The sequence below is a fragment of the Columba livia genome, chromosome 15 (assembly GCF_036013475.1).
Source record: "Columba livia isolate bColLiv1 breed racing homer chromosome 15, bColLiv1.pat.W.v2, whole genome shotgun sequence".
In the NCBI taxonomy this organism is placed as follows: Eukaryota; Metazoa; Chordata; class Aves; order Columbiformes; family Columbidae; genus Columba; species Columba livia.
The window spans coordinates 16,329,522-16,349,181 of record NC_088616.1 but is presented as its reverse complement, the minus strand read 5'-3'; the positions used below and the strand labels follow the sequence as shown (position 1 = coordinate 16,349,181).

General features: G+C 46.2%; 1 protein-coding gene across 4 annotated transcripts in view; it reads right to left on the bottom strand.

The window, feature by feature from the left end:
• Window positions 1-330: 330 nt before the first annotated feature.
• Window positions 331-19,660, bottom strand: part of PRKAR1B (protein kinase cAMP-dependent type I regulatory subunit beta) — an 88,702-nt gene continuing 69,372 nt past the window's right edge. For all 4 annotated transcript variants that reach the window (XM_065031568.1, XM_065031571.1, XM_065031572.1 and 1 more), the window contains exons 10-11: window positions 3,056-3,137; window positions 331-2,626 (exon numbers count right to left, since the gene is read on the bottom strand). In XM_065031568.1, coding sequence (XP_064887640.1) covers window positions 2,454-2,626; window positions 3,056-3,137 — 255 coding nt within the window. In that variant the 3' untranslated portion in view covers window positions 331-2,453. The remainder of the gene's footprint in view (window positions 2,627-3,055; window positions 3,138-19,660) is intronic.

Sequence of the window (19,660 nt, the reverse complement as noted above, 5' to 3'; positions counted from 1 at the left end):
TCGTGTTCCACATGCGCCTAAATGCCCGGCTGAAGTGGCATCTCAACAACAACAGGAAGGTCCGAGAGACACCTTGAGCCCCCACTTCTTCATACAGACATATATGGTTACATTTAAACAGATTTTTTATTTCTTCATGCTAATCATCTACAAAACCAGTTTGGTTCCCATTACTATATACAGAGCTGCGATTCTCGCTCTATTTTTTGTCCCTTTGCATCTGATCATTTTCAGTAGAGTTCAAACTTTTTATGATACGCAGATTTTAACTAGAACATGACTTCTATTCACACAGACTTCCATTATTAATAAACCCACAATGGCCACATGTAACGTAGAAGAATTTTATTCATACTGTAATCGTGTCCCGTCATCCACTGCAAATATTACAATTATCTTGAAAATGTCAATGAATATCATTTTGTTCCAAATAAAGCATAGGAATCCTGGTGTTAAACGGTTACACTTCTCTTGAGATTACTTAGAACAGAACCATAATTCAAATGGATTTTCCATGAGTTGTAAAGGTTTGAAGCAAAGGGTCGGTGTTGCGTGTGAGTGACTTGTAAAGAGTGTGGCTAATACTTGGTGTTTAACAAGAGATGCTTCTTGCATATTACGCGAAACACAATTTTTTCCCACTACAACAGAGATGCAATAGGTAAAAGAACATACAGGAGTGACTTTAAAAAGTATTTCTTTTAAAAAATGCACAAAAGAGTACAAAAACAGTGAAGCAAATCAAAAGTTTTGCAAATGCATATACATTTTTCTATATATATAGATAACGGGAGTCTGCCTATATAAATGTGCACGATAAAACCTGCGAGGCTGTAGAATGTGAATAGTCATATTTTGCAACGCGTGCAAGAAGGAGGACATAATGGTAATAAACAGCAGCGACGAATACACGCTGGGAGGACCACTGCAAATGTGCCGAACCGAATGACGCCCCTCGAGGTGCTGAGAGGAGCCCGACGCCCCCGAGCAGCGAGTTCTGTGCAGCGCTGGGCCCGCGGCTGCCGGCGCAAAGTCCCAAGTCAGTTTTGTTAACTCCAGAGCAGAAAGCACATCGCGTGGCAGCAGGAATAACCTTAGCCATGTTCACCAGCAGCTCTAGTTTCAATAGGGAGATCGCTGCCTCAGTTCACTGGTACCTTTGGCAGGTGAAAGGTACAGGAAGTTTGTGTTTAATTTGGAAGATGTTATCAGGAAGAAATAGAGTTTTGCCACAAGGAAAAGCGGGCGGTGCTGCTCAGGGCAGCTGAGATGCAGACCTTTGCTGCTGCTAGCAAGGACGAGTTTTCCTTCAAAGGAAAAGCTTCGCAAAGAATAACCCAAGTGATCTCATCCTTGAGGGCTGCGCAACACAGTAAGGCCTGGATCTGCAAGGAGCTCCGTTCCAGAGGTGCCCACATCTGGGCAGCGCAGCGGCGGCCGCCAGCTCCTGGTGCTTTTCATTATGCAATAACATCTTGTGGAGGACAGGCGGCATTTGGAAGCGGGTATTTGGTTTTCAGAAAATCCTAAAAAATCCTAAAATTTAGTCATATGCTAAAAGAAAGGCATTTGGACTTAACTAAGTTGACCTTATTAAAAACAACCTGCTGCTGAGCTCTCAATGTGCACCTGGCACCTCCTCAGCATTTCATGTAATATTCAGAGGACGCTCTGCCACGGATAAATGTTTCAAAGCCCACTTAATTCAGCAGAGAAGTTCCCGTTGGACTCTTAAGGGATTTAATGCAAACCCTCATTTAAAAAAAAAGCTGAGGACAAGTAAGTTGGGTCCTAAAGGCTCCATTTGGGTCCTTACAAAACATCATCCCTTGACCGCTTCCCCCAGAGGACTGGAGCAGGCTGGCTGGTTTAGCGCACCCTGCAAAGCAGACCCAGAGGGCTTGGAACCCGGAGGAGTACGGCCCCTGGCTCTAAGACATGAACAAAATCACTCAAAAGCGCTACTTTTCGCTGGCTCGCTGGAATGAACAAGATCTTCCCTCTTACAACTGCTGCTCACCCCACGGGATTTGGAAACCTCGAGTCCACGGCCAGTGACGAGTTTTCTAGAAGTGACGGATAAAGGGGCATCATCTGATCAAAGCAGCGTGACAAAAGGTGAGTAAGACCGACTTCAAAGATAATAAGCGAAATAGAAATTTGTAAGATTTTTAAACAGTTAAAAACACAGTTTTAAGTTCTATGATCCAACAATAGGTAAAAGTCTCGCCTGCAAGCCAAGAGCCTGATCTTCACAAAGCCAGTCTTACCCAAACAGTTGTCTTCCTACTTACATGACACATGAGATTTGACGTGACACCCGGTACGTGACACAAACAGAAAAGTACACGTGAAATGCGCATCTTTTATTTTTTCTTCGTCAAGCCATGGAGCTGCACGGAGCAAACTGAAGTGCAGAGGTCACAGGGAGGCAGCTTTGCGGCAGGAATCGTTCAGACGGTGAGCGAAATGAAGCTGTTGTATCTCTGGATGTTCCTCTTGAGGATTTCGGAGCAGGGCCCGAGCACGCGCTCGAAGCGGGGCCGGTCCAGCTTCACGCACTTGAGGGGTCCACGCGCCACCACCGTGGCGGCTCGGGGCCGGTTGAGCAGCAGCGCGATCTCACCTGCAAACAGGGACGCAGACGCTGTCACACGCCCTCGGCCTCTTTTGCAGAGGGTGCATATTCAACCCACTATCCAGTTGTTTGGTTGTGGAACATCTCCCTTCACATGTCTCCTGATAGACACTTTACATAATTCTGTTGACAGTACAAATGCATTACACATGCATAATGCATGCGTGTAAAATGCCTCTGAAAACAAATGCTTTCAGACTGCTGTGCTGATTCTGGATCTGTCTCCTGTCAGCTGTGCTGGTGCAGACCAAGGAACGCATCCAGCTCCACTGCAATCTCGGTGTCGCTGACAGCAGCGCTGACCCACGCGTGACCCCCCGCTCGTGAAAGAGCAGAACGCTATTTAAAACAATAAACTGCTTGATACAACCCCACGTGCCCGTCTTTCTGAACCGTGCTTAGGCTGAATTTTCTTACCAAAATAATCCGAGGGCCCCAGTCTCCCAACTTCGACGTACTCCTCGTTGTCGGACCGGCGCTGCAGGACAGAAGCTGTGCCCTGCGAGAAGAAGCACAGAAAGTCAGCGGGCTTTGCTTACACCGGTCATGCGTTCAAACAGATCGAGCCCTGAGTACTTTCCTTTTGCACGGCACACTCCTTTAGTTCTGCTACAGGAAAGATGACAATTTCAGTCAATTCCTTATATAGGAATGAAAGGAATTAAAGGATAAGAAAATGACTACCAGTACGGCAAACGACTTCTCTCTAATGAATTGTTTGGATACAGACAGGTTCGGCTCACACAGAAGAGGAACAGAACTCAGTAACTCCTATTTAACTAATGCACATCATGCTGTGCAAATGTAGGCATGAATAGAATTATAGAATATAATAATATAATAGAATTATAGAATAATGATGGAATGGAATGGAATGGAATGGAATGGAATGGAATGGAACGGAACGGAACGGAACAGAGCAGAGCAGAGCAGAGCAGAGCAGAACAGAACAGAACAGAATAGAATAGAATAGAATAGAATAGAATAGAATAGAATAGAATAGAATAGAATTCTAGAATATGTTCTTGGGTGGCTGTAGAACCTTACAAGAGATGCAGAAAATATTTACATCAAAAGGAATAAAGAGGCATTTTTGCAGTCACAATTTTGGGCCAGGACTTTGCAAGACGGCAACCAGAGCTCAGTCCTCAGCTGGTCATTCACTGGATCCATTGCTGAAATGCTCGGTCAAGGGAGTTTTTAATGCTTGTTGCAACAAAGAGTGATCTCTGTTTTCAGTGGCTTTGCCCGGCTGTGGCCCGTGGTGACGGGGACACCTGCGAGGCAGCCGCTGCAAGATGGAATGTGTCTTGTCTCCTCTACCCTTAATAACCGCTGCGCTTGACACGTGCTAATACATGTCAAAACTCAGTTACAGTCTATTTAAACCTTCAAAGAGGTTTTACATGTACAAATATTCTAACCTGGAGGAAATCTTAAATTATCGTGGCATTAAGCTTTTGCAGAGGAATAGAGAAGGCATCTGCTCTTCTGGAAAAAAATTACAGTAACATATGAAATTATCTTCTGACTCCAAACCAGCAGCGTAGGGAAAGGCAAAATGTTAACATATTTTTATTTTAACTGAAATGTAAAAGATTTTTCTTAAAGCCAAGAGTTTTAAATAGAGTGGAGAGCCATCTTTCAGGCAGTGCGGTCAGAGCGTTGATGTTTCGATGGTAAGACCTTCAGCCTGGGAGGTACCACGTGAGGGCTGGTCCTGTCCCAGCAGGACAGGGGAGGAGACACGGTAACGTGGACTGTGCTCAAAGGATTGATGCCAGTTATTGGAAACCATCCCAGCCCTGACTCTGCAGCTGAACGCCCCAGTCTGGTGTCACTCGGTTGTCACCACCCCAGCTCGGAGCACAAACCTCCCGCAGTTCCCTGGGCAGATCCACCGGTGCAGCCGCAAACATCCCGCAGCCTCCTCCCACCTGGGTGCCCACACGTACAGTTGGGGCTTGAGGAGACACCGGCACCCTGAAACACCCTGGCACAACAAGCTGCTGTAATGCCATTGTATTGCATCATGCCCTATTTCATAACTGGGTTATTTTTAAGCCCATATACTTTACAATCTACCGGGCCACCCCCAAGGTTAACTTATGTACTGTATAAATGAAGAGGTAAGTCTTATTTCTTTTGATGCCAGGAACCAGAAACAGAACTCAAATGATGTGCAAGTATTGTTTTATACACGCTAAGCAGCTGATGGTTTTTATATGGACTTGAATGTGTATCAAATTATCTGGCACATCCAAAGTTATAGTTCCTCATTTTGCCCATTCGCAGTAACCTGTATTATATAAATCCCTAGATATCGGACTGTCAACACGTTACATTGTTCATGACAATTTACCGTTCCACCCCATCAGCTACACGCCGTATCAGGCACACAAAAATACTGAAGAAACACCAGGGCTGTAAATCCAGATCCTTTTGAAAACAATCGCAACACTCTTCTTGGCGTGGGTTCTTGCACTCGCGATACACCAGGCAGCCGATGGCAGGAGATACAGAAACAGGAACGTGGCAAAGGTGCTCGAGCGAGGGCACCTGAACTGAGCAAGGTCGTTCAAAATAAGCCAAACATACAAGGGAAGGTTGGTTTTAGTCTTTTGTGGTGTTTGTTTGGGGTTGTATCTACCATTAAAACACGCCACGCACATAAAAGTGTCCACAGCAAGTGCGGCGCTATCCGCAGAAGTAACTGCAAGAACTGGATCTAACAAGGTGATTTGGTGCCTGTTGAGTTTCCAGCAAAAATTCTTGATATAACTAAATTGTTCCGCCCAAGCTGCTGTTTTCCAAGACCTTCCAGTAAATCTTCGAGGGCACGAAAATGTAAAGATAGTGTAATGAGTTTTGTTATTCGCACTTACTGCAAGTTTTCAGAACAAACACGCATTCTCAAGCAGCGTTCTTGGAAATACCCCGCACGGATATCGACCCCTCTCTTGCCAAATGTCCGATCAGGTGCAGCTCTCTACACTGATGCTGTTCCTATTCCCTGTGCAATATGGGATCAGCTCAGGATCACTTGCAGCCCGTGTCCTCCTCTCCTCCCCATGTGGAGCCTGGCAAAACCCTGACCCCTTCACCCAAATAGCTGTCCACAGGCCATGTCTCCAGTCTATTTCCCAAATCTGGTTTAAAAAACCCCCTTTATTACAGATGTTTTATTACAGAAAACAACAAAAAGAATCCCCAAAGTAACCATATCGAGTGCCCAGGTCAAATAAAGAAAGGACTCGATTCCCCACTGCCCACCGAGAGCGTGTTGCCGTAAACCTAATCACAATATTGAGCAATATTGCTTTCATCTCCCCAAGTGCCAACTTTTATTGTGGCTAATATTTTTCTGACGGGGTCCATATGATATAGGACTCCAATAAGTCAGTCTTCTGAAGCAATTTCTTCCACTGTTCCACTACAGTCGGCCTTTTTAATCCAAGAAACACCACGATATCTGTTGGAGGAGGACAGATGTGTTTGGCCTCCACAATAAACACTTGGCTTGGCAGGATAAAGCAATGCATATTCCAGATACGTGTTTTTCCACTCTTAACAGTCACATAGGCTTTTCCCGTTGCCCAGTGACAACAGGTCTATCACGGAGCAAAAGAAGCTTCCTGAAGGCCTGACAGCGAGCACCCAGATGCGAGATCTGATTACGCCGCTTGGCCTCTGGCTGCACAAGTCACCGGTTCCACAAGTACATCCTGGAGCATTGTCCGAGTGACCTTCACGGGAAGACCGTCCACGCCATGAAACAAAGATGTATTTATAATTATCTATCTTCACTTTACGTATCTTATCTCTGGAAACAATGCTTTGTGACTGGATTAGAGGAAGAGTCCAATTGTACACAATCACTGTAACCAGGGCAAAAATAATACAGAATAAAATAAAATACTACAGAAACAATCCTGTGTAACCCATACACTTAATGAAGTTGTCATGCTAAACGAATTATGTGCTGGCCACTACGCTTGCGCCCATCACAGGCTTCATGGCTGTATTTCATTTTACTTCATCAAATCTTTCTGATGCAGTTTTAAGCTTTCTTGTCCTTTAGCAAACCCGACCTATTATAAATGATACAACTGAATAAATCCCCTGAGCCCTGTCCCGGGAGGTACGAGCATTATCTAGGAAGGATTCAAGGGGCTTATCACTCTCACTCCCAAAAGCATTTGGTCTCGGTGGGAAAGATTCCCCTTTACGTGGCACACAAAGCCTGGCAAGACCAGTCTCTCTGAAACAAACTGCACGACCCCAGATTTGCAGGATCCGGCTATTTAGTGCTGCTCAGCTTAAAGCAGTGCCTTGTCCACCGAGAGCCATTCCAGCCTCCTGCACCACCAAGCAAAACCCACGGAGCGAAGGCCGAGAGACCGTGAGGAAGTTTGACACCATCTAATAAATCAGCACCTTGCGATGATACGAAACGGAAAGCAGACAGGTCTGTGTTTCTGCTAGCAGACACTCGGGAGTGAAACCAGCACCCTCGGTGGATCCGGGAGTATTCCCTTTCAGTGCCTGTATCCCCAGGAAGCGGTATCATTAACCTTCTCTCCAACCCTCCGAGGAAATACCGGCATCTTATTGCAAAAACAACAGGAGCGGCGGTTCCAAAGCCAAGTGCCATCCCCACCTCTGCCATCCTCACCACGCACCCGCTCCCTTGTTGCTGCCCCGTCACGGTGCTACGAGTATTTATTCAACTCTTTCAAACACATCAGCAGTTTGTTTTGTAACAAATTATGGCTTAGATATAAAAAATAAATTAAGGTTTACAATCCATGAGCTCCCACCCTCCCCAAAGTAATGAGACTTTGATAGATGCTCCACTTTGAAACCACGGGACTGTACGGCCAGTGTCCCATCCGGAGGAACACCGAGGTCCCCAGGCCTGATCCTGCAGGTACTTACAAGCACTAATTGCTTCAGCAGCCCTGTTTTTATATCTAATTATGAATCCTATAGCCAGCAGTTGGCCTAAGCAGCGTGGCTACAAAAGGCAAATGTTCATGATGTAATAAAGGACATATTTATAATGATCAAAATTGAAGAATATTTACTCTCCTACGAGTGTATGCAAAGTCCATGTCTATGTTCTTTGCATACACTAAGTACACAGGATACATTTCTGCTTTTTAAAGTAAACAATTTAAATTTTCACAAGCAGGACGTTACTGTTTCTATTCCCATTTTTATTTCTTACTTTACTTTCTGCTTTTTTAAAGAAAAGCAGTTTTCTCCCCATGCCCTCCAAGTGCTACATTTTCATCCCAGTTTTGAGCTTAGAAAGTTTTTTCTAGCCTATTTTGTTTTCCTCTTCACCATCCGCTAGAAAAGAGCGGTACAGTCCACAGAACTGGAGATGGAAAAGGTCAGACAGATCCACGTGCTATTGCTATTAACTCTATCAATTGCTATTATGAACATACCTTTGCTCTTCCTCACTTTGTTAATCTGCACAGTCCATAATTCACACTTTGAAAAAATAAGTTTCCCCTCGCTCCACAGTCGCACAAACCCTCATTATATGTGGCTGTTGAATCTTTGTGAAGTTACTACAAAAGATGACGGGAGAAGCTGTGAAATGGTACAAAACGTTCCTGTTCACACAATGGGACTGGATGTACAGGCTCCTGTTGGGTTTAATGAGAGCGACAGCAGATCTGGAATGAAATAAAAAGATCTTCCGCACAGTATGGATCTGGGAGTATTTTATTTAATTGCGGGCAAGACGAGGTTTGTGGAAGTAATATCTTTTATTAGATCAACTGGCATAGCTAGAAAAGGGATAAGAGCTTTTGGGCACAACTTTCTCCAAGTTGCCTGTTTCTCTGCATATATCTAAGAAAAGATACCATTTAACCATCTACAAACACCGTCTGGGCAATGTTCTTCACCTATCATAGCTGCAGCTGTGATGAGTTCCACCTTATTTGACCACATCTGCCCGCTTACTGGGTCATGCACGCGATGAAATCATTCACAAAGCGTCTCCAAATCATGACTTCAAATTAAGGAGAGTCAAAAGCTACAGCTCCCGATGCTGCTCCTGGCAATAGCGACCGCCTGGTGAACCTGTGAGACCTACGATCCGCCAGCTGAAGTGCCACCCTCCGCTTTAAAAAGTGACGAGTTACATCAGTCCAGCTGTCTGACGGGAAACTTCAAACAACTCTGGTCCAGTTCAGCAAACTTTCATGACTGTCGTTCTTGATGCACTGTTTATGGGTATAAAGGTGCAAGGCCAGGCCCAGGTTTGCGCTGACCCAAAAACTGGTGCTTGTTTGGTTTGCTTATCTCTAGTGAGTTCTTTTCCGCGTCCATTAGGCCTCACTGCAGATCAACAGCGTGAGACAATTCCCAAACGAATGAACTACCGAGAGCTTTTGACAACAAATATATAACATTTTATGCATCCAGCTTTTCAGATTTGGCCATGACTCTGGAAATCTTGAGTGCCACTGATTCCAGGGGATTTTCAGAAAGGCACCACCTTGGGAGTATCCTTAGGATTAATAGTGCAATGTTAAATAAGCTCAAAAGGCAACATTAGAGTAATACTGGGTGCATCGTGGTACCCATTTAACCTCCTAGAGAGCGAGCAGTGTTGGATAAAGCGCCCCAGCACCGCAACAGCCACAGGGACGCTGTGTGTGATTATAATTTCTTCGTCATCATAACCTTGTAACCTCATTGCATCATATTCTTATTGGCTGTAATTCTCAGCACCACTAATGCAGACGGGAATCTAGCAGAGACGGAAAGCAAACATCGCTGCCCAGCTGGCACGGATCCTGTACATCACTGCTAGAGCCACGCTTGATATCAAACAATCGGCGGCTCGCCACGTGTACCAGCGCTATCACACCTGCACCAACCTAAACTTCACCGCTTCTGCTACCTACCCACATTTAGATCAGTTCAGAAATAGCACCCGGACCAAAGAGGAGGAACAAAGCTGTCTGGAGCAGTCACTAAAATAGCCACAGACATAAAGGTGCTTTTAAAAATGACAATCAATCATAAACCGAGTGCAGCTTAAAACAGCAGAAACGACCGAGCCACAGGGCATTTCCTAGGGAGAGACGAGAGGCCAGGGTTAAGGCCCAGACATGACTACACCCAGCCCGTCATTAATCACCAGGAAACGCCTCTGCCTTGATCGTTTAGTATTTAAAATCATAGACGTTTGACATCGGAAGCCCTTTCCAGTCATTTTATTCACCCTCCTGTTGCGGTATCTCAGACAACCTCCCCCTCAGTGCTTTTTTGATGCAGCCTGCATTAAACCTGTGCTGTACCCAATGTGTTCCCCTTGGAGTAAAAGAAATGTTGTTATTACATGGAAGAAGACGAGATTCAGGCAGAGACAGACCAGTAAACACAGCGAAAAGCCAGAAGAAGCAGAATACCAGCTGCAATTTATGTCGTGCATGGAGAGCCCTTCAATACTTGGGCAAAACAAAGTGGGTTTTGCACAAAGAATAAAAAATGGGGCTTTTTTTCATTGAGCCTCTTCAGTTGAAGGGCTTTTTGGAATCACAACATGAAGTTTCGTAGTCTTGACGTCAGGAACGCCAGCGCAGCAGAGCTAAGGGCAGGGCAGGGCGGGCGGGTGTCTGCCGAGGCGCCAGGGGACCCGAGGCTTCAGCGACCGTCACCATCATCCCCGTCACCAGAGGAACGCCGTGGTGGGTACCACGGTCACCCTGTGCTTCAGTTCCTCCTACCAGTTGCCAAGCAGGACTGGGAAGCCTGGGAGCGAGGGGCAGGTGACAGAGGGACGGGGGCACCAGCTCCGAGCCCCTTGCCCGGGGTGTCAGTTTGTCCTGGCTCCTCGCCCAGAAAACTGGGAGGCGGTTGCACCACAGAGCAGCCGTCAGGGTCCCTCTGCCTTTTTATCTTCACTCCGTTCTAGGGTTTTAGCTGCCCCTTTTATTACACATTCAGTCCACCTGTCAGAGTGGTGACGGAAAGCAGATCCGCTCAGCAAAGGTGGGCTCAGATGCTGGGTTTTAATGAATCATCTCAGTGACACTTGGCCTTGACTAATCAGCGGCTTCTGTGGGAAAACAACTGAATTAATACTCATCCCGGTGCCAGATTTTAAAGATCGTCCGTGCCAAGCGCTGTGGATTATTGGCAACAAGGCGCTGTTTTCCTCCCTCAGACATGTCAGCACACAAAGCAATAAAAGTCACAAAGGAAAAAAATGTTGCATTTTAGAGATTCTTTCTTTCTACAAAGCTAGCCATTATCTGCACTCTCTCTGAAGCCAGGAAACGTCCGCAGAGCCAACATAAAAGTGACTCCATAATGGGTTATTCATCAACGGTTCGTATTTGTGACTGACCTGACAGGGCTCATCCCCTGGAAGCAGACAGCGCATTGCGCTACCACCTACGGAACGGACGGGGTTGAACGTACGGGGAGAAAACAAGAAAACAGTGCTGATCCTCCCTCACCCTGCCCGCAAATCCCTCCTGGTGAAAGTCGGGTTTAGCTGTTAATGTTGTCTTATGGCCCAATTACTCCTACCACCATCTGCTTCTTTGTGAAAACATTCTGTAGATGCTGAAGTAACCAGACCAAGCAAAAGGCTGAGACAGACATCGTCACCGGAGTCTGGTAACGAGTGCTGCGACCGGGCCGGGCGAGCAGCTGTGCCCCCCTACGGCAAGAGGGAAACCGGGAGGAGAGAAGGGAGTTTACCGCGGGGATCGGTTGTTGAATCTTCTGTGTTCAAAGGACCAAATTCTTCAATTTAGAAGGAAAGCAAGTGTTGGAGGTTGTCCCTTCTGGAGCGAGCCCTCACGCTCCACAGAACGCGCACTGCACAGCTGACGAACGAGCCCTAAAGGGCATTTTCTGTCACTAAATCTGCAGTTCTCTCAACAGCACCTTTGCAGAGGAGGGACAAGAGCCATCCCAGCAAGGGACATTTCAACACGATCCAGAGAAAGGGCTGAACTCCAGCAGAGATTACCAAATTCTCCATTTCTTTTCCACCAGGTTGAACACCACTGTATTTCATGCCTGGTTTATACTGCAGTATGTTTGCTTAAAAGCAGAGCAACACTCCTCAGGTGAGCCTCAGGACGGAGCTCCGAGCTCCTGAGACAGCAGATGCACTTAATTCAGTTCAGATTAACATGCCTCAGGCCATAAAATTCTTGGTCACATTGACTAAGTGCTTCGAATCAGGGCTTGTGAGCTCAGTTTTCAATGCCAAAAGAGCTTACAAGGATCCTGAGAACCTCCTGGAAACCCCGTTCTGCTCTCCCTGCTCACACGAGAGGTGTTTTGAGAGCCGGAACCTCCAGTGCTTTTGCAGCCCCCCAGGGTAGGAAGACACCACTGGACAAGACTGAAGAGAAACCAGCCAAAGTGCCAACCCCACATTAAAGCAAGTATTAGCTAAATAAAAACTCACAGCCTGTTGAACATCGAGAAAGCCTAGCCTTCCGATTTTTACAAAAATTCAAATGGAGCGTGTATATATGAAGAATGAAACTGTCAATTACTAAATTTAGGTTTTACTTCTCTGCACACCAAATGATCTCCCCGTTTTCCACGTACCCTACAGCGGTAAGAGGCTCAGGGTGTGTCTGTATTTCCAGCATAAACTTCCATTTTATGGGTTTAAAAATCAGATGTTTTAAATTACAGCTGAGTGAGACTGGAGACTCCTACACAAGTTGTCATGTCACAAGTGAACTAAGGAAACATTAATAATTTTCTTCCTTTTTTTTTTTGCGCTGGGTATAGCATGTTATAGAGGTTATGAAAACTACTTTTAAGCCTCTATGGCTACACTGCGTCCTCACGGTGGTTTTGCTTCAAAACCTCAGGTTGCCGATGTCCCAGAGACACGGGGTAGCACAGAAGTCCTGTGTGCGCCTCCCGAGCCATGAGCAACGTTCTCTGCCGTGACGTCCTGGAAACCACCAGCGCGTCCCTCCCCAGCTCCATCTCAGCCCCCGGGACCACTGGCAGCATCATTCGGGGACGGCTTTCGTGTTACGGCTGAGGATCCGCAGTTCTAGGGCTGCTTTCCAAGAGAAGACAAACCCTTTGAGCTCTGTAGCCAAAGACACTGCAAATATTCCTTTAGCCTGTGGATTATTGTTATTTGGAAGACTTTTATACAAAAACAAGGGCAGAAACGAACACGTTTCAGTCAGTCAGAAAATACCACTGTCATTTTGGGTGGTTAAATTGAACATAAAGGAAAAAGGATGGCCAGCTGATGGGATCCTGTCCATGGGGGTAACACTGCTCCTCTGCCTTAGACCTTCTGTGAGTGATGCCATGAAGGTCCAGACCTTCGCGGTGCCCAGTTCCCTGGGATTGTCCCCAGCAGGAATTAAGAACTGTCTTAATTCTTGTGCCTGCGCTTCAGACCACAACGCGCAATGCGGAGGCTGCTTCACGCACCATCACGCCGGCGTAGTGAGGATAAATCCCACAAAGTTCATGAGATGTTCATGTGAGACAGGTAGGTAGCTAAGATAAAATGAGCCGCTTAAAAGGTTACATATGTTATATACCATGCTCGTTATGACTCCCAAAATTGGTGCATGGATGTGCCAATGCAGGTGACAGGTTTTCACACAACAAGCCATGGTCTGCGTACATTGCTCTTACATTGTTTTCCTACCCATCAGAATTCCTTTTAAAAAAGCTTCATTTTCATAACGTAAAAGCCAGCTGATCTTAATGGTCTTGGAGAAGGACGATGCAAGAGGACTTGATTCTGATCACGGACTCAAGATTGAGTCATGACTGGGTTTGACAGTGGTTTTTTAACTGTATATTTTAAAACTATTTTACATTATTTTGCAGTCTCCAGGTTCATAGCAACTCAAAGAATTTACATACAGTTGTCCTGGTTTCTGCCACAAATGAGGATCAAAATCTGCAAAGTCCTAAAATAGACTATAAATATTGGCTAATCTAAAGTTCCAAAAGGTTGCTAAGAAAATGCTCCGTATCACATGTATACGGATACTGCAAGTATATGCAGCCCGAGCCACTGCCCACAGAAGTCAAGGGTAAACCGAGTTTAACAAGAGCTGGATTAAGCTGACGTCTTAGTCCCTGTGACTCAGCAAAACACTTCACCTCGAACCCTGCTCAGGATGGGACCCAATCGCACACCTCACCTGCACCTTTGACGTCGGGTGCCCATTAAAAACGCCGTCCTGGGCACGGCTGAACTTTGCAGCAGGGCCCATGGAAACGCTCTGGCTCCAACACAAGGTGATATCAAGAACATGAAATGTACCTTTCCTGTAACAGCTCCACAGGAAACAACGTCTGCTGGTAAAAATAAGCAAAGTGCAGAGCCCCCAGCGATGGCCGGCTCTGATTATTCGGTGTATTTTGTTCATTAGGTATAGCAGGAGTCGCTGTAGACTGCCTTTGACAAACACTTTCGGTATCAACGAAATCCTAATAACACTAAGCAGTTTGGATTGTAGCCTTTGAAATTCCTTTTCTAGACAACATTCATCTTCCTAATTAATAATTAATCACACTGTGTTTTTAAAGAGATTATCGGGTGCGATAGCAGAGTGTGCCTAAGGCAGTGACTTCATTAACCATACGGAAGGAGTTTACTTTGTAGTTCTGCTGCCTGTCGCAGGGGTGGGTGCCAAAGGGGTCTCTCTTGGGTTAGAAAGTCAAAGAGCAACAATTTAGAGCAGGAAACAATCGGGCTATTATTTTTCTTTCCTTTTTTTTTTTTTTCTCTTTTCCTTCTTAAGGAGCTTTTAAATCATAAATCTTCAGATGCTCCTTGGGCTATTTAAGCCTCAAGTCGACTTTTCCTACAGAAAGGCCCAAGCTGCGAGGAGCAGAGCGCGGTTCCAAGCCGGCCCCAGGACCTCCCCGAGCCGGTGCACGTTACCATGGCACGAACAGTTTACAAACACTGTTCCACCTACCCGGGCTCTGAGCAGAGACGCTCCCGAGCGTGCCAAGAGTGTCAGCGGGGCTGGAAACACTGATTTCACCTACAGGACACTATCTCAATATCTCAAGTACACTCTCAGCAAGAACTCGCAGCAGATCCTGCCCAGACTGGAACCAGTTTGCGGCTCTGACTTGAAATGTCAACAGCGGAATGAAAGCGAACGGCGCCCCGAGGATTACGGGGCTGCTTTGGATGTAATCAGCCAAGAATAGCGCTGGACAAATTAAATTGATTTAATTTCATCAATCGGGCAGCTCTATGCATCAGTCTTGGAAGGACTCCTGCACTATCAATGACTGTTTTTCTCTCTTACTCGTCAATGTTGCTGTTCTCAATGCCTGCTTTCAGTACGAATGGATACTTTATGCATTTTCCCATGAAGCTGCTTCTCACCTTCATGAAGTACTATTAGAATCACTCCCACCGGTGGGGAAGCAGGGAGGGCAATATCCTGCCCACAGACTGGACTGATAATACAGGCGAGACTGAAAACCAGAGGCCGTGACTCTGCCCCCTCTCTAACCAGCAGGATAATAACAAAGAACACAAATCCCCAGCTTTTTCTCTGTGCTTTCCACAAAAGAGTTACAGAGGAGGGTGCAACTGTTCCCTGTAACTTAGCATTCATCTACAATGAAAAATATTACTGTTTTAAGTTAAAACCCAAAATCCAGTGTGAAACAATGGCTCCATTTCTCCTTGAATTTTCTCCTGTGAATTATCAGCTATTTTTAGGTCTTTTATTTTTAGGCTGCGGCATGCTATCGCTGGGCAGCTCGACCAGCTATTAATTGGAAATGTTTTGCTTCTCGTGCAGTTTTATTTCTTTGCTTTCGGCACCACTTAAACCGAAGGGTCCCCTGAGGAACGACGGGCTGCGGAGAGCACAGCGAAAGGACAGGCACCGTGCTCTCGTGGCACTACTATAAACCTTTGCTGCTCTCTCCTCCCACACCTGCGTACGTTTGTGTCCATGCACACATTTTTCTTAAGCCATGTCAGACTTTATGGAGCGTTAGGGCCATACGGCAGCAGTTCAGGCAGCTCTGGGCGTGCAGCTGAGATTAAGAGACTCGCTGGGCGCAGTTGGTGGGTCCCGGGACAATATCCGTGTGCCGTACACGGCGCTCGCTCAGGACAAGTAGACCCAAAGGAATAGAGTGAACTATCAGCAAGTTTGCTGGTGACACCAAGGTGGGAGGAGTGGTGACACTGGAAGCTGTGCTGCCGTCCAGAGACCTGGACAGGCTGGAGAGCTGGGGGGGGGGAAATTTAAAGAAATAGAACAAGGGCAAGTGTAGAGTCTTGAATATGGGCACGAACAACCCCAGGTTCCAGTGTAAGTTGGGGAATGGCCTGTTGGTGACCAGTGTAGGAGAAAGGGACCGGGGGGTCCTGGGGACAGCAGGGTGACTGTGAGCCAGCACTGGGCCCTTGTGGCCAGGAAGCCAATGGTACCTGGGGTGGGTTAGAAGGGGGTGGTCAGTAGGTCAGAGAGGTTCTCCTGCCCCTCTGCTCTGCCCTGGGGAGACCACACCTGGAATATTGTGTCCAGCTGTGGCCCCTCAGTTCCAGCAGGACAGGGAACTGCTGGAGAGAGTCCAGCGCAGCCACCAAGATGCTGCAGGGAGTGGAGCATCTCCCGTGTGAGGAAAGGCTGAGGGAGCTGGGGCTCTGGAGCTGGACAAGAGGAGACTGAGGGGGGACTCATTCCTGGGGATCAGTATGGAAAGGGGGAGTGTCAGGAGGATGGAGCCAGGCTCTTCTGGTGACAACCAGTGACAGGACAAGGGGTAATGGGTTCAAACTGGAACACAGGAGGTTCCATTTAAATTTGAGAAGAAACTTCTTCTTGGTGAGGGTGGCAGAGCCTGGCCCAGGCTGCCCAGGGGGTTGTGGAGTCTCCTTCTGTGCAGACATTCCAACCCGCCTGGACACCTTCCTGTGTAACCTCATCTGGGTGTTCCTGCTCCATGGGGGGATTGCACTGGATGAGCTTTCCAGGTCCCTTCAACCCCCGACACTCTGGGATTCTGTGATTTGCTGGGCTATTTAACTCTGCAAAGCTCACATGCCTTTGCTACCATTTTAAAATGCTAGCTAAAAATATTTGCGTTATCTGAAGTCAGATGAATAAATCCTCCCTGCTGCTGGGTACACAGTGTGGCAGCGCACAATACAACTGCAAATTTATTTGTTAGAAACTGTACATCTGTTATGATTTGCGCTTGCCAAAATCTAATTCTTTATGGCAACAATTGTTTCATGGTGCTTAAAGTTTTTCACCTCTGTGCCAGGAATCTCATATGGGATAATTCCATGACCTTGGAATCCAGCAGATACATTCCACATCTGTCTGGTCTGGGAAAACCCGAGATTGTTGTGTGAAAACCAGAGTGGGAAAATAAGACCTGGAAATATCTGAAAATACAGAAACTGGAGGGCTGCTTCTTTTTTCTTTGTTTTTAATGACCAGTTTCAAGTGCAGTAAATCAACCTCACAGGAGCAGTCACTTTGCTTTTGTGAGCAGACCTGCACTTCTGATCCTATCTTCACATTAAAGAATATGGTATAAGCATTAAAATGATTCTATCTCTGGAAAAAATCACAGCCTTTAAATACTAAAGCTAAATCTTGTTGAAGGCTGCTTGAAATTTAAATGGAAAAGCACCCAACCTACTGCAAGTGAACATCTCACTGGTGCACGTGAAGATCTGGGGTGGCAAAAAACCTGTAGCTGCCCTGGAATCTCAGGGTAATACTTTTATCACCGGGGTTTTTAACAAGAAATGCACCATATAGAGCTTTGCGGGTGGTGAACTTCAAAAGCCCTGGTTTCCCGTGACTCTTCTCTGGGCACGTTTTCTCCATGGGGCACCGCACCCCAAATAACACACACCCCGCTATGGTCTGTGCTGCGCTGAGACACGACGGTGGACAGAAAGGCACCAAAAATGAGGTTATACTAAGAAAAAAGGAGAAAAGGTGAACGCGCTTGCTTGACAGAAGGTGAGGCTAAATATCCTTGTCCAAACTAACCAGGATGGCAGTCCTGGTTTAAAGCAGGAATTGCTGTTCTGGTCACCACCAGGGTGACAAATCCCTTGTCAAAGGGTTTACTGGTTGCACTTCGGTCTGAAAATGCAGAGGGTACCAATTCACTTACAGGCTACGACCTTCTGCAGGACCAATATGCTTACAGACGGTGTCCCAAAGGATGTCACAGAGGAAGGCAGCATTGCAGGCTAATCAGAAACGAACAATACATTTAACAAGTTCGTACAAAACTGTGCTAACGATTTAAAATCCATGCGAGTCCCGGGTATCCCGCGTGACAGGAGTCACAAGATCCCTTGGAACCAGTATTTGTGACACCGGTGCACCAAAGCTTTGTAAACTGGGAAGTGATTTGTGTAAGGCGTGCCAGGGATGACTGTGGTTTATGATAAATTAGCGCATGGCAGAGCTTAGCGTTGTACACTTGGACACAGGGTGCTCCAAAGGATGCTGCACTCTGGTGCTACACAAAATGCTTTCTGCATTTATAGCAGCCAAACAAACTGGCTGCATTTTGAGTGGTTTTGATTATAAGGCCGCAAACATCAAGAAACATATTAAAGAAGCTAATGACTCCTCAACGTATTGTGACAGCAAACCAGCCAAAACTACTTTCAACCACTTTGTAGAATAATGTGTTCCTGGCAGCTCGCATCAGCAGTGAAGTTTAACATCAAAGATGTAAACTCATGTGATATCAGGTTTAAAACACAAAGCTCAGACTATGTGTGGAGCAGGCACAACTACTTCTGCAGCACAAGAAATAGCTGATACTGGATGTTCACTCTTCAATAACTACATTAGATTTATAGTGGAAGGGTGAGGTGAGCAGATACTTTATGATCACGCATTACGCAGTGTTAATACTCCTCTACCCGTTCAATTCTTAACAGCTGTTCCATCAAGACGGGGGGAAAAAGGCCCTTGGTAATTCTCAAGCAAGCTGCCAATTTTCCACATGGGATTTGATGGCTAAGAAAATCAGGTTTTCCCAGTCTGCTGCTGTTGCAAGGAAGAACAGGGCACTCGCATAACACCAGGAGAGATATTTCTTTTCTTATATGCTACGTATCTTGTTAATGAAAAAAATCCCTATCTAGTATTAGTCTCTTTTATTCTGACATAATTGTATTGAAAGGGCACTGCTCATCATGCATTTAAAGTTCCTAAAGCGTCCAGCTGTGTGATATACAGACGCAGTTACTCGCACTATCAATTTTGTGAGCATCAGAAGAGAAACGGTGTTCATAAATCGAGTACGTATTTCAGCACCCGCATCCAGCAGTCCAGAGGAAAGAGAGAATGAAATTTTAAGTGTCAGACATGGATTATGAACCAAACTCTGGCTGCCTCGGATAGAGGCACCTACCCAAAAATTCACAGATAAGGAGCAAGCAAAAGAAAACCTGCTGGGCTCTCAGCTGTTTGCAATGGGTGCTGCACAACCGCTTTATCAGCCGAGCGGTGCAGGGTCTCCTTCCTCCTAAATCACAGCGCAACGCAGCATCCGACGCTTGGGCCGTCACCGCACAGCCATATGTTGGTCATTCCCTGTCTATAGGTTCGTGTATGAACGCTCACAGCTGGCGCTGAAAAGCTCCTGCTTCAATACGTACACAACCACATCCTAATGCCGGCCTGTTATTCATAGTCTGAGTCTCTCTAGTTCCTTTTTATAACTTGCAATATCACGGTGCCTATTTGTGTGAGATACCAGGGATCCAAATATTTATGTCAGAGAGAGAGGAAAAACCCCACCAGCATCTGTTTGCAGAAGTGAGATGGCGGGACCGAAGTGTCAGATAATCTCCCAAAAAGATGTCAGCGTTTCCAGCCGCCTGCCAGACCCGTCTGCCCGCCTGAGGGTAAACAAGAAAATGGCTCAGCCGCTTGGACTGAGCTTAAGGCAAAACAAAGAGCAAATTATCCCTTTTCAGATCAGGTCCAGTTTACAGATGTT